The sequence below is a fragment of the Mauremys mutica genome, chromosome 18, assembly GCF_020497125.1.
Source record: "Mauremys mutica isolate MM-2020 ecotype Southern chromosome 18, ASM2049712v1, whole genome shotgun sequence".
NCBI lineage: Eukaryota > Metazoa > Chordata > Testudines > Geoemydidae > Mauremys > Mauremys mutica.
This window is the reverse complement of record NC_059089.1, coordinates 10,564,717-10,590,963: the sequence shown is the minus strand read 5'-3', so window position 1 is coordinate 10,590,963 and position 26,247 is coordinate 10,564,717. Positions and strand designations below refer to the sequence as shown.

Below are 26,247 nucleotides of genomic sequence, written 5' to 3'. Positions count from 1 at the left end.
TTATTGCTGTAGTCTCCTGCCCAGTGTCCCTCACACTTGTGTCATACCCTCCAGTCTACAGTTCCGGAGATCATCTCCTCTGACCACACCACTCTGAATCGTCGCCTTCCCCATTGCACTGCATTCAGTTTTCTAGTCCGTTTTCTCCCCCATTCAGACTCAAGGTGCCAATTTACTCCATTAGGTTTTTGTGCCTGCAGGGCCATAGTCATCATAGAATGAAGCAAAGAGCAGCCACCAGAAAATCCATTGGTTATCAGTTTTTTCTGCATTGACCAGTAGACAGACAGAATACAGCCCCCCGCCCACACACATACCCGGCATGGAGATTGGCATGTGTACGTAACTCAACTGGCTTAATCCAGAAGAGTTCTTTATATAGCATCATAAAGGCAATTCTCATTAAGAGTCAATACAATTGGGAGTCCAATGCGTTGGATTTCCCTTCTTAGCTCAGAGGCAAGGCCTTTCATAAAAGGCTACCAGGCTGGTTTGAGGGCTGCCTTCACACGACAATATTGCCCAAGCAGGTGGCCAAATGAGAGACTACATTGTCTGGCCATCAGTTGTGATCTCTTGGTCAGTCGGGCAGACACAGCCCTCAGTCTCTGAGCCAGTACAGGTCATCTGACAGGCCCACATTAGAAATTAATGGGAAGTGGGCTTTGGAAAAAATCCAACCCTTCCGCCCTAGCAAGAGGGGGTGCCCACAACAGGGAAGGGAATTTGAGGCTCCGCTACAACTGTTCACCAGGGCAGATACCAGAAAGAACAGCAGAGGGAAGCCCAGGTTTACTGCAGTCAGGACTCCAAAGCACACCAGCCAGGCGTTGAGTCACTCAGCCTTTGCTCATCATTTTGGAGTAGACGAATTCCACTACACAGCTGCCACGGTCTCTGGTCTAGTCCTTCCCATAGGGGGAAGCTCACACCAATTGCTTAGCCAGCCCATCTGTTACAGATGAACAGTTCCAAACCCCAGCCAGCTCCTCTCCCACCGCAGTTACATTTTCCCCCCACAATGAAGATGGTAATTTTCCTAACAAATTCTTAATCTTTATAGTCCCAAAGAATACATCAGGAAACCTCCACGGACCACTTCAGACATTCATAAGCCATCAGCATCTGTTGCAATGCCCAGTTGCAGAGGATTACTGCCCGGTTAGTTAGGGCCTGCCTGATCGAGAGGGCACTCAGCAAAGCGTTTATCATCTAGGCACAGATGAATGCATGTGGAACACAGAGGACACAACCAAGCTTGCAGTTTGCTTTAGTCTAGTGCACAGCTGTGGATGCTTGAGCTCCCTTTATCACAGGCCAGAACCATGGCATCTGTGGCACCTAAGGACTCCTCGGCTGTCTGTCAAGGAAATGGGAGCAAGTCTGTGGCCTAGCTAGGCCACAGTACTCAACTGTCTGCCATTTATTCCATTTTCTGTAGATCCAGTGGAATCCTGTTATAGTCTCCATTACGGAGATGTTCCCTCTGAGAGTTCTAGGCTCCAGGGTTTTTGCCACCCCAAGCGGGGGGGGAGGGGGGGAGGAGAAACCAAAAAAAGCCACCACATCCCTGCGATTGCGAGCGGCGACTGCTCCACCATGCCACTTTCTTCTTCGGTGGCAGGTCCTTCCCTCCGAGAGAGACCAAGGGACCCGCCGGCGAAGAGCCTGATGTGCCACCCCTTCTCCTTGGCCGCTCCAAGCACCTGCTTGCTGAGCTGGTGCCTGGAGCCAGTCCTGCTAGCCCCACACCCACTACAGGATGAGCGGTTAGACAGCAGGGTGTTCAGATCACACATAGGCACTGGCATTTCAGCACCAGCTTGCTCGGGTTAGGATTGGCTCACCAAGGCCTAAAATCCCTTGCCTGGAGCCAAGCAGCAGTTACACAGGTGGGAAAACCCTCTTGCCTTTGAAAGAGTAAAAAGGAGGAAAGCTAGAGCCGTCCTCATCCTTTAAAACCAAATTCCCTATGAGCAGTTGGGGCTGGTGGAGGACAGAAAAGGGCTTTGGAAAGATAACTGTGCACCCCCTATATTGCCAGCTCTCACCATTTTATCACGACTCTAGCGATTTGGGATGCTTAACCTGTCTCATGAAAACAATGCCAGGTGCCCACTCTGGAAAGTTCCCTTATTCAAAATGGCTACCACATCCTAATCCTCTCAGTGGGGCTGAAGCCAGCAACAGCCACTATGGCCCTACAGCCTGCTTGTGGAAGGGACGCTGCCCTTAAAGTTTACAGTGGGAGGTGGCAGCGTGGATGAGATTGGAGTTTGCCAGGCCCACAGGCAAAAACAGCTGCCACGCTATGACTCAGGGTCGGGGGCTGGACAGCAGACACTGACTGATGGATGGGAGCAGGAAGGAGAGGGGCCTAAGACAGGCAGAGGTAGGGCAGAAGCGGGGGTGGGGTGAAGGAGTCCTGCTGCTTAGGGCTTGGCTACACTTGCAAGTTACAGCGCAATAAAGCAGCCCCAGGTGCCCTAGCTCACTCCCCATCCACACTGGCAAGGCACGTAGAGCGCTCTGACTCCGCGGCTACAGCGCTGCTGGTTCTCCACCTCAGCGAGTGGAATAATGTTTGCTGCGCCCCTGCTGGTGCACTGTGGCGCCAGTGTGAACGAGGTGTTGCATTACTGTGCTCTGATCAGTCTCCAGAAACGTCCCATAATCCCTTTAAGTCAAGGGGCCACTCTTCTCATTGTTGTGAAATAGACTGCAGAAATGTGGAAATACCCTTTCAAAGCTCTGTTTGGAGAAGCCGGCAGCCCCAAGAAAAAACAAGCATTTACTGTTGGCTTTGAGTGAGTGAGAGGTGGGGGGAAGGGGGGTCTGAACTTACAAGACAGCATGCTGCCATGCTCTCAGTCCCCCCCCACACATATATACACACACACACTCCCTGTCACACTCCACCCCACCCCCACCCTATTTGAAAAGCACGTTGCAGTCACTTGCATGCTGGGATAGCTGCCCATAACGCACCACTCCCAATGCTGCTGCAAGTGCCACAAATGTGGCCACGCCACTGCGCTTGAAGCTGACAGTGTGGACAGACTGCAGCGCTTTCCCTACTGTGCTCTACAAAGGCAGGTTTAACTCACAGCGCTCCACATATGCAAGTGGAGCCATGGCCTTAGTGTCATGCAGAGAAGAATGTGAGGGGGCAGGAGGCGGTGTTCAGGGAAGCGCTGCTTCTTGCCAAAGGTTAAGCCAGTCTCACTGGTTTTAGGGGCTACCACCACCCATAGCAATGATTGATAGTCATTCAAAGCTCTCTAATGTGCAGCTGTAACTCATCAACCCTGTACCAGCTTGATGCACCAATCACCTCTGTGGTTCTCAAGTTATTTGCCACCCAGCCTTTTATCAAAAGACATATGCCAGGAGTACTCCTGGCGGTTCCCCTCCCCCTCCCCTCCTGAGATAGGGAAAGTGGAGTCTCCATCTGAGCAGCCGGGGAAAGGCATGCATTTAAAATTTGACTTTTCAGCCTGAAACCACCACAAGCTGGCCGAGCAGAGGGGAGTCAGAGTCAGAGTAAACACTATTTGGATCATTTTGGGGACCAACCTGTTTTTGGGGTGGGCTGACTCATGATTTTTAATCTCTTGAGACACAGTATTGTCCAGCTGTAGCACAACAGAAGTTCCACTGGATCGTTACCTAGTGATGGATGGGAAGGTGAACAGTCGTGTCCTGGGCACAGAAGTTGCCTCTCTCACTGCTATGGCTCTATGTCGACTGCGGGGTGCTAATCCCAGTGGCAGTGCTGTACTGGAGGGGCATTCATGGGTGCAGAGGTTCCAAACCTTCGGCCTGGGTGTACTTCCCAGGGAGAGGAAGGATGTGGGTAATTTCCACATCATACTATCCAATTTCAGCTATTTGAGCCACATTTACAACAAGCAAACAAAAGCTGCCTGTAAGGTGACACCAGCAGCCCCATATTTCTGCACTTTCCTGTTCCACTGGGTGGACTTGATATTCAAATAGTAAGAGCTCCAGGGTTCAACAGAAAAGAAAGACACCCAATCCCCCCACACGTACATAGAGCAAAATCCAGAAGTACCCTGCACTTGCAGAACAGCCACACCTACAAGATAGGCAGCGGTATCTGCATGCATCCAGTGATGCCCCACATTATGCGTCAGAGAATCAAGTGATGGTGAGATGAAGGCAGACAGATTGGCCACATCTAGCCATGTATTGAGGGTAAACAGAGTCAGCAGAGGAGCCTGAGCACATCCGCCTCCCCTCCAGGTGATGTAGGAGAGTGGCCAAGTTCTGTTCAGAGCTCAAATTGCTTGTCTCTGTTGATTCAGTGTTGCAGTGTCTCCCCTCAGGGAAGCTCCATTTCCATAGTAGGTGAGGGAAGAGCAAGGACAGACACATGCGAACGAGAAGCTGTGTACAGCACGCTCCCCTGCAGGAGAAGACAGAGCAGAGTAGCAAGCAAGAGACAGCGGGCTAAGATCTCTTCTACTTCCCAGAGCGCTAACAAGATGTCACGAATGTTCACAGAATGTCACCTGCTGTCCTGCATGAGGAGTGAATACAAGGCTCAGCAGGAAGTTCGGCAACAAAATAAAATGCAGAAGGTCACAATCCAACCCCCCACCCCAACTACTCTGATCACCTCAGAGGCAGGTCTTCCTCCTACAGCCACTTCTTTGTGAATGAGGATCCCCATGACAATGGGGCAAGGCATCAGGAGACCAGGACTCTGTTCCCAGCTCCGCCACTACTAGTGGTGTGACCTTGGGCAAGTCACTTCCCTGCTGTGTCTTGTTTCTCTGCCCACTCTCTGCTTGATTTTTAAGCTCTTCAGGTTAGCAAGCAGCTCTCAGTAGGTCTACACAGCACCTAACGAACAGGGGCCCCCAATTCTGATTGGAGCCTGGGTGCCATTTAGGGAGAGCAGGAAGGTAGTTCTCCCCCCACCCCAAGTTTCATACCACATTTGAGTGAAGTTTGCAGTAGGAGGGAAGACGCTGCCCCCACCATGGAGCTGCGGCTGGCTGCACTGCTAGGGACCAGTAACCTGCCTCCTGATCTGCTGCACAGAGCTGGGTGGAGGCTGATGTCGGGAGTGGCCTCCCTCATGTACCTGGGTGGGCAGAGTGCACCCCTTGCTCCAGCCCTTGCCCTGCCAAGATGCCTGGAAGAAACCGTACCTACCCACCCACTCCTTGTGCCCTGAGCTACCCCCTCTTCTGGCACACAGCACTCCCCCCTGCCTGCTGCCTCACTGGTTTGCAAACTTTGAGTGTCGTTGCCCCCCCCCCCCCGACAGGCTGGGTGGCCTGCTGAGGTGAGTCAGGGGATGGAGGTGGTGCTCTCACTAGGCCCCAGCATATGGAGCTGGCCCGAGAAGTTGAACTATTTCTCCCCCCTCCAGTATAGTGTTTTCAGGTGCCTAAGTAGCCCCCGGGATCAGTTAAAGTTACCCCCTCCCCCTGAAAATCTGAACTAGCACCCTGGCTGGAGCCTCTAATACAACCAACCCCTCGCACGGATGGGGGAGACTGGAGGGACCCCCTTTAGGGGATTTCAGACAAGGTTCAGGTCACTATTCTGGAGGGTCGGGGCAGGGAAGCTGCTGCAGTGCCACTACCAAGGTTAAATTGGAGCCGTTGTGGCGAAGGGATGGGGAGTGGCCGTGGGTTGGTGGGATGGAGGGGAAGGGGCAGCATGTTTAATAAGTTTGTTCTATCCCCATTGCTCTCAGTGCAGCATTATCCAAGTAAACGCTGGAGCCTGTCTACATACAGTGGGTCTGTAAAGTTTATCCAGAGTCCCCAGAGCTCAGGATGGATGCTCTTTAAACAGGGTTGTTTAAATTGCCTGAACTACAGGGTGCTGGCCTCTCCAGCCATCGTGTCATGTTAAACATGGACCATGCTCCCTCCCTATCACAGCTGTCCCAGGAGCTAGAGAGGGGCCTTTCCCTCATGACCCAGGGAGCAGGAGAAGGGCATTTTTCTCAGAGTCTGAGTGAGCTGCCCCTCAATTCTAGGATCCAGCAGGGAACAGCAAGTGCTCTGGGAAACTAGAGATTCAGCTTTGAGACATGGAGATTTATCTGAACATCAGCCAATTTTAACTTGGAGGGAGGATGAGAACTGGGCCCTCATTAGAGGACAGAGTCAGCCAAGCACCATGTTTTAAATTAGATTTTCCATGTGCGTACGTACGTATGTACACACACACACACACACACACACTTGAGACCAGGACTGCCTCCTCACATATCTGCAGCCAGAGACAGGCTTTCAGAAGAGTCAGTCAATAGCTGAAGGCACCAAAAATAGCAATAGCCAAGCCCTCACAAAAGAGAAAGGAGATAATTATCCTGAGCACCCATGCCCTGATCCATGAATAAAGTGGGAGGAAGCCCTCCATAACCAACACAATGTTGGCAATAGCAACAGTACATCTGGGTCTCATATGCACTAAGACTGGGCCTTATAGCGAAGGGGGGTTGTCAGTAAGTTGATCCTTCCTCACTCCAGTTCCAGTAGGGTAATAAGAGCAAATTAAGTGCTAGTATAAGATAGCACAGGCTGTTTTCAGACCCCGAGCACCATTATAGCCAATGTGACCTACTGGCTTGGGAGACATGAGAGGAGAGTTCTTTGCCCAGCTTGGCCATGGACCAGCTGGGCAGCCTGGCACAAGTAATATTGCCTCTGGTGACCCTTTCCATCCTTGGCTTGCCTAGCAAGACTGAGCTCTGCAGGGGGGGCAGGGTCTGATCTCACTTGGATCCTCAACTCTTGTGCAGTACATCTACCAATGTGATATATGCCATCATGTGCCAGCAATGCCCCTCTGCCATGTACATTGGCCAAACTGGACAGTCTCTATGCAAAATAAATGGACACAAATCAGAGGTCAAGAATTATAACATTCAAAAACCAGTTGGAGAACACTTCAACCTCCCTGGACACTCAATTACAGACCTAAAAGTCGCAATTCTCCAACAACCACCCACCACCACCACCCCACCAAAAAAAACTTCAACGAGAAACTGCAGAATTGGAATTAATTGCAAACTGGACACCATTAAATTAGGCTTGAAGAAAGACTGGGAGTGGATGGATCATTACACAAAGTAAAAACTATTTCCCCATGCTATTTCCCCCCTACTGTTACTCACACCTTCTTGTCAACTGTTGGAAAAGGGCCATCCTGATCATCATACAAAAGTTTTCCCCTCCTGCTGATAATAGTCCACCTTAATTGATTAGTCTCATTATAATTGGTAAGGCAACACCCATTTTCTCATGTTCTCTCTGCGTCTGTCTCCCTACTGTATTTTCCACTGTGTGCATCTGATGAAGTTGGTTTTAGCCCATGAAAGCTTATGCCCAAATAAATTTGTTAGTCTCCAAGGTGCCACAAATACTCGTTCTTTTTACAAATAATTAAGACATTGTCCCTGTCTACACTAGCAGCTGAAGAACCACATTTAGCATCAGTTGATAGGATTGAAGCAGGATGATCGAATGATAGTTCAGTAACATGTCATCCATCATTGTCAGCAATGGGTCAATTATCTAGCATGGCCAAATCACAACAGGGACTTGTCTCACACACCCTTCTGCACCACCTCCCAAGAGTGAGCATCAGTGAACAGAGCTGGCTTCAGAAAAATAAGGCCACATCGATTTGCCGAAGCAGAGGCATGAGATTCTGTATTCCAAGACATGCAGCACATTATAAAAATGCCACAAAGGTCTCAGCAAGTTGCTGTAACAAGCAGCATGTGTGTCAATACATCAACAGCTTGAAGAATTCATCTCAGAGACAGAAGTCAAAGCTCAAGTGTGCTTGAAGTTCTTGCCGGCCTGGTTGGGTGTATGGTAGGCCCCAGCATTGTAGGGAGGGGACATAGATGGTTGGAATTTAATTGAGGACTCTGGGTGTCCATCTACCAGCTGTAAGACAAGACAAGACTTTGGGAAGCTGGAAAGTTTGTGAACTACAAAAATCTCTAGGTAAAAAAAATGAGTTACTTTTAGTCTCTGCTCAACGTGTAGAAGAAAATTAAAATGGAGTACATCTCAAAAAGGTCCATGAAAACTTCATTGGTAGCAGAACAAAGGGGAGTAACTTTCAAAGGTGAAAAGCACCTTAAGTTCCCAAAGATTTAAAAAAAATTCAACCCCTTCATGTCTGAGGAGCAAGGAAAATCGATTGGAGAAAGGGCTGGGAAGTGTCAACAGAACAGCTGGCAACCTTAGCTTAAATATGTTGCATAAATTGCTAAAGTTGGGGAAAGACACTCCTAATTAACCAGCTACTAATTAATTTTTAGCTGTCCCCACCCTGCTGGGGCTGTCCTATCAATTCTTGTACATTCACACACACGTCATCCGAGCAAGGTGAAAGAGGAAAGGGTAAGCTAGATACCTATAGTAGGAGGTGCTGAGGCACTATTTTGGTTTTGCAGAACCAAGAGTGGTTTGGATCCAGATTCTAATTTAGCCTACCCTTAATTTGCAAGGGGGTGTGGGATCATTCCCCCACTTAAAAGCATGCTCTGGGAACAGGGTTTATGCTACTACAAAATAGGGCGGAAATGCTTAAGACTATGTCAGGGGTCCATGGGGTAATCAGGCCCCTAGCATGGCTGTTGGTAATATAGAAGGGGATTCAGATTCTACTGGTCTGGAATAGATGCTTGTCACACACACTGATGACAGCATTAAAAAGGGTGGGAGAACGTGACTTCTTGCGGTAACTGAACTTTGATCACTGTGACCAGAGGGACAGCACACTTCCCAGGAGCTGGATTTGTGTCAGATGTGATCACATGAATCATGGTTGAAATAGTTCTCTAGTCAGAGAAGTGATAAGAGACAAAAACACCCTATCACCTGTTCACAAAGCGATCACTCCCTAGCCAACCTGTCCCCATCCTCAGAGGAAACCTGCACAACAACATTTTCAAAAGTCGAGCCTGGGGGGGAGGGGGAAATCTTAAATTCAGAACTCTGCTGGATACCAAAAATCATGGACTGAACAGAGACCCTGGATTTATGGCTTATTACAACCGTCTGTAACCCACTAACCCCCCCTTTTTGTCCTACGACTGCAGAGGTGTTACCAGGCCACTCTACCTTGAACAGTCCTTTAGCTGAGGTGCTCTGAGCTGCTTTCCCAGACCTGAAGGAGACAGTGTAGCTCGAAAGCCTGTTTCTCTCACCAACAAGAGTCGGTCCAATAAAAGATATGACCTCACCTACCTTTTCTCTCTATTCAGGGTCAGACAGAGTTTATAGTCCAACACAGGGCTGCCCCGGGGGGGGGGAAGCAACTGGGGCAATTTGCCCCAGGGCCCCCCCCACAAGAATATAGTATTGCAACTTGTTTTTATGGAAGGGGCCCCCAAAATTGCTTTGCCCCAGGCCTCCTGAATCCTCAAGGCTGGCCCTGCAATGACAACATTAAGTTGTGGCTCTGACCCGGGCTACTTTCACCCCCGATTGGTCTTGTCACTTCTGCTCAGACCAGTTATGCTCTCTGCTCCCATTGTTTGGATTACTACACCTCCTCGGAAGAGCCACAAAGGGTGATGTTGTAACACAACCTGTGTTCAGAGCACAAAGACAGTCCGGTGCTAGAGAGGTATAAGATTTCCAAGAGCCAGATAAGTATAGTCTAGCTAAGGGATGATCAAGCCGGGGATAGCAATCCTTAATTAGATGAAGGATGAAGAGGCAGATTAACTCCTATTAATGTAGGACCCTTGGCCTTCACCCAGGCTAAAGAGGGAAAAGGTAGGCTGGATATCAAGAATGATGGGAGAGAAATGCAAATCTGAAATACTCACGCCACATTGCTTGGGAGAGTTGGAAGTGCACAGAACAAGGCACTGGAAAAATATAGTTTAGAGAACAATTGTGTATTGTAAGGAGAGGGATAGACCAAGCCCTAGAGGTTCCTTTTCCGCTTGATGTTGAGGAAAACCTTATGGTCAGCCAAGAGGCCACCGCAAGTATCAGCACACACCGAAAAGCCATCGTATGTAGTGGAGCTACTGGGCACTTAAGAAGCTGCCGGAGAACAATGCTTGATTAGCCCAAGATGGAGAACAGACATCGTACATTTTCCTGCCATTTATATTACAGCAGCAAATCCTAGGAAGACACTGCACAATTCTAGTGTGGCAACTTTAGAGTTCCTCTTTAACCAATATCATGGGTATTGATCTTCAGGGGTGGGGAAAAAAAGCCTATGTAGTTTTGTACACGAGGACCGGGAGGTAGACCCTGTACGGAGACACAGGCCATCACAAGAATGGCTGGGATCAAAATCCAGCTGAAAAATTCATGAGTCTAGAACAGCTATTACTCCAGCATGTGACTAAACTATTCAGTGACCTTCTGGGGTTAAGGATTCACTTGTTATTTGAAGGTAGATAAAGTCAGACGGGAATGCAATGCTGCCCAGTGTTCTCAACGCCTCTCATACCACAGCTACCAATATGCTCAGGCATGAAACACACTGTTCATTAGAGCCAGAGTCCCTCACCGAGTTCAGCAAAGAGTTCCGTCCCATGAGGCATGGCCCAACAGGACATTCAAGGTAGGACAGCAGCTGCAAGACAGAATGTGCTTGTTTTGCAAAAGGGTTGTGTTGGGCACAGAATGTTTCCTTCCCTACTACTCTACAATAACCCCCAACCACGATCAAATCCATCTCACACATACCCACCCACCCCATCCCCCACTCAGCAAGAGAAGCAGCTGTAAATGCCACTGTTTTCCCTGTGCTTAGGTAGCTGACCAGGGTGACCAGATGTCCTGATTTTATAGGGACAGTCCTGATATTTGGGGCTCTCTTATGTAGTCCCCTATTGCCCCCCCACTCTGTCCTGATTTTTCACACTTGCTGTCTAGTCACCCTACAGCTGACCAGATTTCTGACAACAGCCATGCTCACATGGATCGACAGACATTCGAGCACACGGCTACCAGAAACACACACTGCAGTCAGAGTACTGTAGTTTGCAGGGATCAAAGCCAGGGGAGGCGGGAGAGAGAGACCAATTCTAAAGATAGGAACCCTCCTCTGAGGAGCATCTTATGCCCCATCTCACCACACTTCCCTCTAGGAATCCCATCACCCTGGGTGAAGATTACTCTGATGCAGAGAGCCAACACAAGACCTACACACCAACGGTCCAGTGCCACTTTGAGGGGATTAGTAGGATTTTGCATAGACTTGGTGCTAGACTTCTGGATGGGTGCAACATTCAGCCCTGTGTATGTTGCATCATGCCTTGGGAAACAAGGGAGGTGCTCAAACCTCCAACCTCCACAGACTGCTTAAGAGAATCAGCTGAAAGCTGCTTCTTGAAAGGGACTAGGGAAGACAGTTACTCTTAGAAGCCCACCAGTTAACATGGAACAAACTGGACTAGCTAGTGGTTGGCTACAACAAATCATCATGGCCAAGGGAGTTGCATTCAGCACTAGCTCAACACTATGGCTGGACTGTGTCTGCAGAAGGGTTGTAGAAAGTCCAGATCAACTGCCAAATCCAGCCTGTGGCTTCCCTCCCTCTGCAGAATTGAGCTGCAGGGTCTGTATTGCTTGTGAACTCCACACAGTTTCAGTTTGTCCCACACAAGGGACAGAAATAGGAGCAAGTATTCTGGCTGAGTAAATTTGGATAATACATGCAAATATTCAAATTAGGCACCGCCTTGGGGCTACAGGCAATTTGCTAGTCCAGCCCAAGGGGCTGCATCTGGGTTTGTGCGGTCTCTGCATTAGCAATATCCAGACCATCTTCCCCCTGGGTTTTACTTCAAAGGAATCCTAAAGAGCATCCCCCTGGCCACACTTGACCCTTCCTTGGCCTTTCAGCACATTGCTGCAGAAGGTTACATAGCCCATGTCCATAATGCCAAGAAGCTGGTCAGGTAGAGGTTTTTATTTTCATTTGTTTTTCTGGGTAACTGCCTCCATGCTAAGCAGAAGTTTTGATTTAAGCAAATGCAGCTTTTTTCCCCCAAAGTGCTGTACAGATTCACCACCGTTGGGCTCTAAGTACAGTTCACTTGTCCAAATCTCCCCCGTGCGACACATGGGTCGATCGTCTCCAGTCTGCAAGGATTTTCTTCCATCACAGACAAATTGAACATGACAAGAGGACCTGTTCTCTTTCCCCATCAGGGATTTCGTCTGCATGCATCCCAGGGGAGGGGGAAGAAAGAAAAATCAGCTGCCAAGTTTGTTATAAACAGGAGTCCGTGTGTTTAAACTTCAGGCACTTTTCCCTACTTAGACAACACACTTATTTATAGCACCATGCAGGTTATCAGCACACTGGCTGCCCCAGGAGGAAGAAAGAAATGAGTCACCTTGCACAGCTGGAACAAAACCCCACCTGAGAATGTTTACCACACCTGGTTCTTTACACATGCTGCAAGGCGGGGAGTGGAATGTGAACCAATGCATCCCACTTCGACTTTGTTTTGGTGGTTTGGAGGGGGAGGGGAAAAGAAGAAATGAGAGAAAAGTACAACCAATGTGCGCTCATAATTTTCAAAAATCTGCCAGAAGCAACTGTAGTTTCTTAGCAACAGGCATTAAGCACCTTACCTTCTGGGACACGAGTCTAGAAACTGACATCCAGCAGCTTTGCGGGAATCTCTCATTTTTAACCCCCTTCTGTTACTCCACTGGCACAGGAGCATCTGTCTTCACAACAAAGATTTCCCATCCCCCACCCCCAGACATACAAGGATTTCTGAACTCTGAGACTGTGGTTTAGTTCCAAACCCTGCTTCTGTCAAGTCTTGTGGAATGGGGAAGTTACTTTCCCCTGATAACTCTCATTATCTCCCTTCATCTGACACACGCACAGTGGGCATGTCGGGTAATTACAGAGCCATGTGATCAGCTGCACCTTGGATTTACCCTTCTGCCTAATAATCCTGACTCCTGGAGACTTATTCCAATGCTCCAGATCCTCACGTAGGTTCATGGGCTTTTAGGATCAACCTGCTGCACAGATGTTTCCTTTACTCTCCTCCCCCACAAAGTTACCCCAGACTGAAGTCTAGGAAGGACAATATTCCTAGACCTGGGTTTGCAAGGGAAATGGGGGGGGGGGGAAGAGACAGAAGGAGAATCTGTAGGGCAACTTATGGTAGCCCACCACAGTGCCAGCCTTTCCCCAGTGGGTCACTGTTCTTCTCTCAAAATGTGTATGGGGTAGGAGTGGCAGAATCCCACCCCTGGAAAACAAGTAGGGTTGCCAGCTTCCTATTTGCAAAAAACCCAAACCCTAGCCCCACCCCTTCTGAGGCCACGCCCCCTGCTCACTCCATCCCCCCTCCCTCCCTGCTTGCTCTCCCCCACCTTCGCTCATTTCCACCAGGCTGGGGCAGGGGTGCGAGAGGGGGTGGGTGATCCAGCCGAGTTAAGCCAGTGTATACCGACACGGCCCTTATCGCTGTCAGAGAGCTGCACAAACACCCCCACACTCCTGTGAGCCAAGGCAGTGCTGTTACTTCCTGGTTTCGAGGGAACAGAGGCACAGGGCACACATCTATACGGCAAAACATCTGCAGCAGTAATCGTCTCAGAACCCAGACCAACCAACGCAGGCTCATGCTACGGGGCTAACAGTCATGTAGATGTTCCCGCTCGGCTCTGAAACCCAGCAAGGCGGGTACGCATGCCTACACCGCTAGGTCAGTTCACCCAAGTTCTGAGACCACAGGTTGCACCTTTTTGGTTTGGAAGCCACAGTACAGACATCCCCTAGTGACTTACCCACTGTCACACAGGAAGTTTGTGGCAGAGCTATGAACTGAACCCTGGTCTCTAGAGTCTCAGGCTAGCACCCTAGCCACTGAGCCAGGCATCCTCTCATTTCGATCACCAATGGCTCATTCTGATTTAGCTTAAATCTGATCTTAAATGGACTTTAACTAGACCAAAACAGGTTGCTACACCTGAAATAAGAGTGTCCACACCACAATTTGCACTGGTTTAAATTCATACCTTAAATTATTCTGGTGCAAGTTTCACATTTAGACAAGCTCTAATGACTCTTTAGGTCCTGGCAAACATTCCCCACAAGGTGCTTTAATGCCCGTCAAGTCTACAGCCTAATAAGCTGCCCCTTCAAAACATGTTATCCATGTATTGTTCTTTCCCTGTATGCACAAAGCAAACCATCCCATCCCTGTCCGGCTGCCAGGGCAAGCCAGCAATGAGCGAGATCAGCAATAAGCAGTTGAGAGGCCGAGAGACCTAGTGCTCAGACATCCTGGGAGCAGAGTCTTTTAAATCTGGCCAATACCAATGGCAATTTAAGACAGCTCAGGAGGGCCATGGGAAGAAAGCAATCAATCCTTTCCCCTCAGCATCAGCCATTGTATGTACCACAGACATTGGTTCAAAGGGGTGCAACCCCATATGGCACTGAGACTCCTGTGTAAAACTCCTGGGACCAATCAGCATTACACCCATCACCACAAAGGGCATTAGTCACTGAACAAGCCTGCTGCCTTTGCAGCCTCATTTTAAGAGAAGGCTTCAATAAGGACAGGAAATTTACACTTCATGGGTTTATTTTTATATCCAAGTAAACAACAGTTCATGTCACCCCTGATCCCCACTGCTCTGAATTTGTAAGTGAGGACACAGGTCGCAAGACATAAGACAGTTGTCCCCCCCCCGCCTTTTTTTTTTTTGACAGCACCATGTAGTGTCTTTCTGGGATTTAACTAGCAACTACTACAGTGCAGGAAATTGTACACACCCAGCTCCTTCATTTATGTTCACTTTTGCGTGGCCTCTTTTTCCAACATACCAACTTGTACCTTCTATGCTCAGAAGCGTACGTGCACCTGAAACACTAGTTAACAGAGGTACAGCACAGAGATGATGTCCCATTAAACACCTCTTAAATTAGCCCTTGCGAGACCTCAATCAGATTCTCATTCCTGCCTGCTGTTTGGGCACCTTCCTAGAATATCAGGGTTGGAAGGAACTTCAGGAGGTCACCTAGTCCAACCCCCTGCTGAAAGCAGGACCAATCTCCAGACAGATTTTTACCCCAGATCCCTAAATGGCCCCCTCAAGGACTGAGCTCAACCCTAGGTTTAGGCCAATGCTCAAACCACTAAGCCATCTCTTCCGCCTCAGTCCACTTCCTGGAGAAACAGGACCTGCTCTGAACTTCAGCCATGTCTATGCTAGGAGCACTTTACCGGTACACTATACCAGCAATGTACTCCTAGTGTGGATGCAGCTATACCAGCAAAGCTGCACTTTTACTGGTATGGTTTAGTCTATTCCACATACCCACTAGCAAATCCAAGCTATACTGGTAATAGCGCCTGACATAGCTGCTTCTACACTAGGGGCATCTGTCAGGTCAGGGAATCACACCTCCCCACACTTCTGATGGACAAAGCTGTGCCAGCAGAAGCCCGTAGTGCAGAGCCAGCCTTAGGCTGTGGCTACACTTAGCACTTCAAAGCGCTGCCGTGGCAGCGCTTTGAAGCGCTAAGTATAGTCAAAGCGCCAGCGCTGGGAGAGAGCTCTCCCAGCGCTGACCGTACTCCACCTCCCTGTGGGGAATAACGGACAGCGCTGGGGCTTTGACCACACTGGCGCTTTGCAGCACCGCAATTTGCAGCGCTGGAGAGGGTGTGTTTTCACACCCTGCTGCAGTGCTGCAAATTTGTAAGTGTAGCCAAGCCCTTACAGAACATATGGAGCTGAACTTCAGGCTCTATTCCCATTAGTGAGCAGGGTCTGACTTGAGTCACTGGGGCAGGGAAGACTGGGAACAAGGACATAACCTGTGCCTATTTTGGCAAGGAGTTGGTGAAAGGTTGAGACAATGTATTTGTTCACCTACACAATTTAAGTGTATGACTCACTCAACGTGGACTTAAAATGCTTGTTATGGATATCAGAGAAGCCCAAGGTTTTATTCTGAGCTGAAAGTCAATTACAAATTGTCTGGAAGTGGCAATCTACAGCTAATTTATGACCCCCAAATTCTTATACTTACAGTATCCCTCCTCTGCAGCCATCCAGCTTTCTAGAAGACTTGCACCTCCACAGGCTTTATATCAGAGGGTTTCAATCAGGCCCTACAATTCGACTCATGTACATCTGACTCCAGCAGTGGTTGCATGCAGATATCCAAGGGCAGTATTTGGTCCCAGACATGACTATCGATCCAAGAACTAGTTACAAATATCCCCTATACCATTAGAGTAAAACCTGTCAATTTTGGTGGCAGGCCTTTACACCACAAGTTTTAAAGACACACCCAGCAAAAGTCAAGTCACATCAGACACTGGAGTGTCACCTATTTTTAACTGGGCAAAGGAAATTCAGGATTTTGTCAGCCTGGGAAGAGCATCTTTGTGGTCAGACATCTCTGCTTTCAGATCCCAGAAAGCAAATCGGAAACGGGAGAAGAGCACATGCACATACATACACAAGTCTGCTAACTGGAGGCAGTTAAATCTTTTGTACATTTCTTCTCTAAGCACTTTTCACTTCCACACAAAAGTAGTTAGAGAAGCCACACCAAAGAGATCATCATCTTTCACAGCAATCCAGGGCAAGAGGTCATGGAATGGCCTGACACATACACAGATTTGCATTAAAAAAAGATTCAGACTGACCACAGTGGGAGATTGATTCTCCCCCAGTCTCAGTGAGTGCACAGCAACTTTTGAGTAGCTTGCTCTCCAAATTTAATAAATAATTAAATAAAAAAGACTTAAATACCGAGGTCTAACACCAAGAGCCCAGTTGCCACTTTTCCATCCGTTTTCTGTTCACTTTTCTGGTCTGTTTCTTCACCCTCAGCCTCCTTCTTTCAATCATTGACCAAATCCATTCTGCACCTCTCCACCTTCACTCCAACCACCCTCCCAAATCACACCAGTTCTCATGGAACCAACGAGAACCAGCATCACTGCCTACCAAGAAATGGTTGATCCCCCAACTCCCTGCAAAATACTTTAGATGTCTCTCTGTCAGAGAGGTTACAATACAATACACCAACCACCCACTTCCAAGTCTTCCCCACCACCATGGGAAAGTAACCATGAATAAACAGACTGACCCCTAGAGCAGAACATTCCCTAGATCAGGGGGACCCTCAGAATCCCGATATGAACTCAGCCTCCCTCTCCATGAAAGGATACGGATTTTCAAGTGGTAGCCAACGGTAAGAAAAGTTGCTCCTTCAAGCCACTAAATCCTCTCCCCTGCTTAGCAACAGACTTATGCTGCAAAGCAACACAACTGCCCACTCTTCCTGTTTATCCCCTGGAACGGTCATGCCCCAGTGTCCCTTCGGCAGCATAGCAGATGCCGGCCACTAGCTCTCAGGTCTACATTCCACCTGCCCAACGATGCACCAGACACCACAGATGGCTCCAGTTCTCTCGTTTCCATCAGCAAAGAGGAATTTAACAGCAAAGCTTTGCCCACAGGTAAGCCTGGGGGAGGGGAGGGCAAAAGGCGTGCACCACAGACCAAGACACACGGCACAATCTTGAAAATAATTTACATGGCATTTCCGATCCACCAGTGAACTAACCAGAGGGGCAGAAACCTCCTTTTTCTCCCTGTCTCAGCAGGCAGACTCTGCCACAGAGCTAAGGTTCTCTCATCCCACACATCGCTGAATTGGATTCTGAAACTGGGAAGTAGGAAACAGTCAGCCTGATAGACTGACACAGAATTACACTGATGTACAGGAACATGCAGTGGTGAGTGTTAGGTCAGCAAAGAAATACCCGGGTAGTTTGAATAGCTAGCTGGGTTTTGAATGCATGGGGGTACGGGGCCTGGGGTGGAGGACCTAGCCACAAGTTTTCCCCCTAGCATGGGTGCAAGTTAAGTTAACTAACCCCACCATCCTTTCCTAATATAGACAAGCCAGGAGAAGAAAGATGGTCTTGGGGATTGGGCCCTGCTTTGAGCAGGGGGTTGGACTAGATGACCTCCTGAGGTCCCTTTCAACCCTGATATTCGATGGTGTTCTAGCCTTGGCATTGAATGACATGGCTTCAATTCTCAGCTCTACTATCAAGTTCCTCTGTGACCTGGATTTCTGTGCCTCAGTTTTGCTATCTATAAAATGGGGGCTATTATACCTATAAGGATTAATACCCAGGGGGTAATCAGATAGCCCCATCACTGCCAGTACTTTAGTACCTGTATAAAGAGTTGGCATGTTTTAAAAAAACTTAAGATGTGTGTATTTGAAATGTTAAGGTATAAAAGTCTCACTTAGAGCCATTACTATAGTAATCTGGACAGCTAAATAAGTGTGTGTGAAACGCAGGACTTTTCAGAGCTGCTTTTAGAAGCAAACTTAGTTTCTTCATTCTTGGTCTGCCACTGGTGGTGGTGTGGGAGTCAGGGCTGTTCTTTTAACAATATTTTCCAGTTTGATAGCGGAAAGCAGAACTGAAACAATCTGCTTTGCCACTGGAAATCAGAAAGTTTAAAGTTGCTGAAAGGTTAAAAAAGCCCCTCTACAGCTGAAGCAAGTGGTTAAATAAAAAAAAGTAACACACCGTTGTAGTGTTTTCCTTACAACTCTGAAGCCATCTTCCCCTGCGCTGAAGCAGAGAGTCTTCCAATTTGACTCAGTCAAGATGGCAGCTTCCTGTTCTTTAGCAGGGCAGAGTTAGTATTTATGACTTCATTGTGGGACATTCCTTAAGGGAGACCTCTGGCTAAACACAAGTCTCTCTAGTTATGGAGTTGGCACCGAAAGGTGTGCAGATCAGAAAAATGTGTTTTGATCTGAAGGACGCAGGTGTGTTGGTATCCTTCTTTCAAAGGAGATGCTTGAGGTTTCCAATGTGTTGGGCAAGGCAGAATAACCAGGATACTCCCGTGCTGGCTGATTGTGGCATCAGACACAGCATCTGAGCACCAGACAATGAGCCATAACATGAAGTGGCCTCCAGTTGGTGTATTTTTGGGGGCAGAGATGGTGGGATCTCTGACTAGGCTCGTAGACACACCACCACAGCTAACTGGATGTCCCACACCGACAGCAGCCCATTGAGAAGACCCCTTCCTACAGTGGGCATACAGCAGCCTCATTGCCGTTAGCCAGAGAAACCAAACAGAAGCAGCTGTAAACCTCAGGGGCCAAACTACAACCCCCAACTCAGCTGCTTAGAGTTGAGACACTAGTTGCCACAAGCGCAATAAATAAGATATTAGCCAAGTCAGTAGGGAGGATGTATCGGAATGAATCAGTCAGCCTGCATTTTGCAGGCAGCTGCCACTGGCCCTTCATGCAGGCTTCCCGTTTGGACACATTCCGACTCCAGCCTGGGGATGGTATCACACCAAATCCTGCAGTCTAAAAATATACAGACTCCTGCCCTGGAGAGCAGAGCCAGACGTGCAGATTTGCAAAAGGGCTCACTCAAGAGGTCATAAGGAAACTGGGCCACCGACCGCCTCCCTCTGCAGTGCCACAGGGAGAGAGGCGATAAGGCTGCTCCACGAGCTGCTGAGTTAACCAGGACTCCTCTGCCTAGAGCAGATGCTTATGCCTAAGGCCATCCCTGCATGCAATTAAAAAACAAAACTTGTCTAGCAGCTGTCATCAGCTAGCACTTCCCAACAGTTTCACAAAACCCCTGCTCAGGTCCCATTACAGCCCAGGGCTCACCAGCTTGTTACCAAACACTACCCAAGTACTGAAAGGCCAGGGGCTGGTGAAAGTCTTCCCATCTTTGTTGCTAAAGCTTATGCAAGACTCCAAAATTTCCTAGGCTCAAGTCCACACAGGTTGCTACAGCAGGGCCGGGGGGCGGAGAGGAGGGACTTTTCCAAAATGAAGAAAAAGGGCTCATACCACAGATCTCGAGTGGTCAGTGAGGTTAAATAAAACTGTAACTGAAGACAAGTGAGAAAAATGAGGGGGGGAGGGAGGAGAGACGCTCTCCAGAAAACCCAAATTGCCTATGGCTGCGCCACAGGCAAACAGCAGTCAGTAGCCTGGGGCAACCATAGTTACCTCACAGCTGGCCAACAATGCATCATGGCTAGTTGGACTAGCTCAACAGAATCCTGTGATACTACAGCTCTGCTCTATTACTGGGAGCAGGTTCTTGGGAAGAGAGAAGAGTCAGTCCATAGGCTTGGGGGGGAGGGAAAGGAGAGAAGGAGGAGAGAGAAATCAGGGCCTATTGCATTAGAAGTCTCATGCTGAAAGAGGCAAGTAGCATTTCCTAAGGAGAATGGGTGTAAACCACCACCATCACCATCACTCTAACAAGTTCCGTACAATAGCCTTCAGAAGTGAGAATAACCGAAGCCCAATGGGAGAGGTGTTTTAAAAATCAAGACAGACACTTGTTTCTACAGCAACTGTGCTTTCCAGACAAGGTCAACAGAACAAGGTCCTGGCCCAGAAGGACTAAATCTAAATACTTGGAAACAGTCCCAAGAATCAGAGACAGAGGCAATGAGAGCAGAAGATGGAGGAGGGAGAGACTCAGCCTTAGGGAAAGCAAGGAATAATCATTTGCATTTCTGAAGCACCAGGGCTATCAAAGCACTTTGCAAGCAATAATGAAGACAGGGAAGATGCTAATATCTATTTTACAAACAAAGGAGAAACAGGTACAGACAAAAGTGGCTCACCCTGAAATCACACAGGAAGCCTGTGGCAGAGCTGAGATAGGTGATCTTGGTTCTATCCCCAACCACCCCCATCCCATTAACCATCCCTTGTTTATACAGGGAAGCCCTGTTTACGCTAAGGAAATTCTAAGGTAACTTTCCATCACTATCAGGTCAGTTCCATGGGTGTCTGCAGGTCTAGGGTCCCCAACCCGGCTAGCACTGGTAGAGCTAAACTAGCATTAGCAATGATGAGAAGGGGTTTAATTCTTTTAAAAACAGTTTTAGAAGATTCCCCCTAGCATAGACTGGGCCTTAGAGTTTGGAAGTTTTCAGAGGAAGATTCCAGTCTAAGTTGGGGTTTCTCAACTGGCAGAATTCCAGTGAATTAACACAATACAGGATTTGCCTACTCTGCTATGAAGAGTTTTGCAACGGTCAGATTTGCTAACAAGAAGGTGCCACAGTGCTCTTCCTCGACTACAGCCAGAGTGCCTGGCACAGCCTAGCTCCTCATAGTCCCCTTACCCTACCATCCCCACTGTCTGAGAAAGCCTTAGTGCTCCCTCTCCCAAGTCACCACAGCAGCTGTCCCCAGGCATCAGCCGGCCTGCTTGTCAGTTTCATTAGGCACAGTCCAACTAGACTCAAGGGAAGATGCACAAATCCCACTTTCCAACTGCACTCTGGAGCACAAGCCCTTCACCAAGGCACTGCTTCTCCCCATCACATCACAACTTGGGAGCCAAGTAGACTGAACAGTGTGAGAAATGGAAGAGTCAGAGGATCACCTGGACCCAGCTCTGCTGGGTTTTGCCTCCAAGCTACTCAGGTTGTCATCTCTTTGACCTCATGATTGAGTCAGCACCGGAGTCAGAGCTGTGTCAGCACATGGCTGGCACTTCTGTGAACCAAGCGGTATAGGTTTTTGTTTGTTGGGGGTTTTTTTTGGGCTGAGGGGGATATTCAGGGGGAGAGAAAGAACCTTCTCTGTGCAAAGTACCTATACACAATCTCTTGGGTCCTTTACAGTCAGTCAATAATTCTATAAAAAGAGACAGATACACCAAGACAGTCTTCAAACAATTCTCCCCGAGCACCATCCATATCAGAAACAGGGTCTTACCATAAATAAAATCAAAATCAGTTACATTTAACAGCAGGTGTGGAGAATTCAGATTTTAGGGCAAGTATCTCCCTCCCCAAACACACACTACAGTGACAGCTGAGTTTAACCCTTACACTTGCTTGTGTTTCAAATATCCTCCACTATGGTTTGGCCTCTAAACAGTCATACCAAGTTGGGACCAAGCACATAACACATGCTCCAACCCAGCTAAAGACTTTAGGCATGGCTGTGGACTTTTAACTCACTTCAGTCCTATTCACACAAGCTGGGACAAACTAGAAACAGGCCAGAACCCAGATATTTAACTTCACACTTCTGTAAAGAAGAGATCTAGTGAGGAGGGGGGGGAAAATGGGTGGAAGGGCAGTTTCTCTCACATTAGTTTACTGTGGGAACCAGTGTTGAAGACAGGGTAGTGGAGTAGATGGACCCTGGAGCGGAACCCATCTGACAACTCCTATGCTCCAAACCCTGGCAATTCCCCAAACTTTATGGGGAAGTTCAGACTGCCTGTGCCAACGCCTATCTCCGGAAAGATCACAGCTGACCTTTAGGTCAACACTCTGTGTCTGTTTCAGGGTTTCACACCGCCACCCATCACCACAGCATCTGAGCGCCTGCCGCATGAAAATCAACACTGTTGCCAGAGCCATGCCAGCAACAATGGAATGTGAGCAATTGTTAAAAAGAGGGTCTGAGCAACTGCTCCCCAAACTGGGAGTGTGGGGGGGGGGCGCACGCACACACACACACATTGACCAGATGGATCTCACATCTGAAACAGGTAGAGGAGAAACCCCCAGTTACCCTGGACGGGGAGACCGTTGCCAGAAGCCAGCTAGTACCCGCTATGCTTAAACACAGCCTGTTACCAAGGCCATTCCACCCCCGCATGCACGGAGCCTGAGCAGAGCCAGTTTAGTTCCTGCTGCCCATGATCCAAGGAGGAAACTCCCCCATCCCCACCCCCTCCTTGGAAGGGGAGGGGAGGAGGGAGAATGGAGCAGAGGGTGGGGGAAGGTGGTGAAATATTAGTCACACTCCTGCTGAAGCCCACAGGAGGAGGTAGAAATGAAACCCAACGGACAATGTAATCCAAGCCCTACAATCAGGAGAGGGGCTGGAGGGTCCCCCCGCCCCGCATAACAGAACTCTGTGAAAACCAGCCTCCTGGAAAGTCACAAATAATGAAACTCCCGGTACAAAGAGATCGGGGGGGGGGGGGGCGTCCAGATGTGGCTCAACAGGGTCATACTGAACTCAGCCTCTAAGTGCAGGGGCGGGGGGACAAGGGGGAGCCAGCAGGCGGGTGGCCGGGAATCCCACAGCCCTGGGGCGCGGGGGCCCTGCACTCGGAAGTGCAGTGGGAGAGGAGAGCGGAATGGCACTGCGGCGGGGAAGCTCGCAGCCCGAGGAGGGCGCTATTGGGGGAGAGGAGCCCAGGGGTGCGCGGGGGGGGGGGTGCGGTCCGGGTCTTCGGCGGCATTTCGGCAGTGGGGGGGGCCTTCAGTGCCACCAAAGACCCCGGGTGAGTACAAGCACTGCAGCTCCCTCGCTTTGCCCCAGGCCCCCTGAATCCTCTGGGCAGCCCTAGAGGAGCCCCGCCGCCCGGGGACCTGGCACTGCGGCGGGGAAGCTCGCAGCCCGAGGAGGGCGCTATTGGGGAAGAGGGGCCCCGCCGCCCGGGGACGGTCCGGGGGGGGGGGGCTGGCACTGCGGCGGGGAAGCTCGCAGCCCGCCGTGCGGGGCTCACCGCGGTACGGCAGGCTCCCGGAGAGGCGCACGGTGACGGTGCCGGCCAGCGGCTCCCCGGGGCTGTAGACGACCCGGCTCTCGCTCAGGCGGATCTCGAACAGCTGCAGCTTCCCCATGGCCGGGCCCCGCTGCTGCTGCTGCTCCGGGCCGAGCGGCGGCGATCCCTGCTGCTTCCCGGGGCGGCTCTACCTGCCGCTAGTGACGCGCCGGGCCGGGCATGTCCCGCCTCTTAAAGCGCCAGCACCGCCCCCGCCCCGCCCTCCCCCGGGCCGGCAGACACCGCCCGCGGCGGGGGCGGCGGATGCCTGGGAGGTGTGGCCCCAGACGGGGTGTCCCGCACCCTGCAGCTAGAGCGGGAGGGACCCCTAGTCTGATGCCCTGGGAGCTGGAGCCAGCCGGGAAGAAAGCGTGTTTCCAAGCAGGGCTCTGTTGGCTTCAGGGTGGTAGCCCTGTTTGTATCAGCAAAGACAACCCAGTCTCTGTCCAACTGCCCGCCTGGCTCAGGGAGATAAAACCAATCGCCTGCAGCGGCTGTGATCCAAATGCACCATTTCCTACCCTGAATCGTAAGGAAAGGGGAAACAGGGTGGGCAGGTGCCCCTTACAGATCAGAGCCGTCTGTCCTTTATTCCCTTGCAGTGCAGCCAGTCACCCTGCTAGTGGGGAGGATCATGAAGAATCCAGCCTTCCTCAGCTAGCGAGGGGTGGGCTGCACCTTGCACCAGAGGTGCCCGGTTGTGAGAATGCTCCGTCCTCAGAACCATCTACCTCCCTCCCTCCCTCTCCTGTGTCTCCATCCCGGTTGGATGTGCTGAGCAAGTCAGTGCAGTCAAAATAGCATTTATGTAGCAATTAACTGGTGTGACTTTAGTGCTAGTGAAAGGCTCCTCCTGGAGACTCAGGCCTGGGTGAGGACAGGCAGGTTGTGGACACTGGAAGAATTAACAAGCCCTGTTTATCCACAGAACAGGGATAGTATAGACAGCAGCCCTGCAAGCTTCCCCCCACGCTGCTCCGTTTCTCAGCTCGGACTTTAAAGAGACTCCAGTTGATATGACCCATTAGTCTGTCCTGGGTCTCTCTACGATGAGCCTGCCAGGAAAGAGAGGGACAAGAACTGTCAGTCCTGATGGTAGTTCCTGTGGTGAGAATGGCTATCCAGTAGAAATGGACTTGAAATTCCAATGAATTTCACCTGGATCCCTTAGCAGCCATTAGCTGGGAAAGGGAACAGCTCTTGGTTCCCCCAACCTGGCTGGATTCACACTGGTGATTAAGGCCTGGGCTCTGCTAGCACTTTTCTTAAAGTCTCCTGCCATTGCACTAGCATTGGTACAGTCCTGTAGTAGCAAAAGTGGGAGTGCTCTGTCCCACTAGTGATCCCATCCCTAGTGGCTTTCATCCAAGGTACTTTACCAATGCTAATAATTAAGCTTCACCACAACTCTCTGGAGTCAGTAGGCCTAGAATTATAGGGCTATAAGGGAGCAAAGGTCGTCTAGCACCAAGAGACAGGATTTGCATCTAAACCGTCCAAGACAGGTGGCTCTCCAGCCTCCTTATGAAAATGTCCAGGGAAGGAGCTCCCACCACCTCCCTAGGCGTCTCTGCCATTGTCCTTCTGTTCTTACAGTTAGGAAGTTTTTCCTGAGATTTAATCTAGATCTGCTGTGCTCTAGTTTGAACCGATTGCTGCTTGTCCTGCCCTCTGTGGCAAGAGAGAACAACTTTTCTTCATCTTTTTTAGCCTTTCAAATATCTGAAGCCTGCTATTGGGTCCTCCCTTAAGCTCCTCTTTTCCAGACTAAAGAGTCCATCCCTTTCACCATCTTTGTCGCTCCCTCTGGATCCTTTCCAGTTTCTCTACATCCTTTCTATACATCAGTGAACAAATTTGGACACAGTACTCCAGCTGAGGCCTAACCAGTGCTGAGTAGAGAGGTACTATCGCTTCCCATGACTTGCATGCTATGCCTCTGTTAATGTAACCGAAAATTGCATTTGCATTTTTTGCAACAGCATCACATTACTGATTCATGTTGAGGTTGTGATCCACCACAACTCCCAGATTCTTCTCAGCAGTGCTGTCACCAAGCCAGTTATCCCCCATTCTGTATTTGTGCATTTGGGTTTTCTTCCTTAAGTGTAGCACCTTACATTTGTCTTTGATTAATTTCATTTTGTGGTCTATAGCCCAGTTCTCCAAGGTGTCACCCTCTGAATTTTAGTTCTGTCCTCCAAAGTATTGGCAACTCACCCAGCAAATCTGCAAACTTGATTCGGATGCTCTCTATTCCTACATTCAGGTCATTAATAAAGATGTTAAAAAACACTGGCCCCAGAACACATCCCTATGGAGTCCCACTTGAGACCTCCCTCCAATCCGATATCATTATTATCCCCACTGTACACAAGGGAAACTGGCACAGAAAAGTGAAATGACATGCCCAAGGCCAAAGTTTGACTAAGTAGCGGAGCCATGAATAGAACATAGGCACCCCATTTGCTGGTCTATCCACTAGGTATGTTCCCTATGCTGTAATACAAGTGTAAGCTGTAAATTTTATCTCTCTGGATAATGATTATTTTTCTAATATGGACGGTTATGAAACCTCAGAATTGATTCTTTTGCCAGGAGCTACAAGGATCCATGGTTGCAGTTTGCTTAGCAATTTACATGACATAACTATATGG

At 49.4% G+C, this 26,247-nt stretch overlaps 1 protein-coding gene across 1 annotated transcript in view; it reads right to left on the bottom strand.

Annotated features, from left to right (window-relative positions):
• ARRDC1 (arrestin domain containing 1) overlaps positions 1–23,738 on the bottom strand; it is a 70,316-nt gene extending 46,578 nt beyond the window's left edge. The window contains exon 1 of the mRNA XM_044992871.1: positions 23,552–23,738. Within this exon, the coding sequence (XP_044848806.1) occupies positions 23,552–23,669 (118 nt within the window). The 5' untranslated portion in view covers positions 23,670–23,738. The remainder of the gene's footprint in view (positions 1–23,551) is intronic.
• Positions 23,739–26,247: the final 2,509 nt, after the last annotated feature.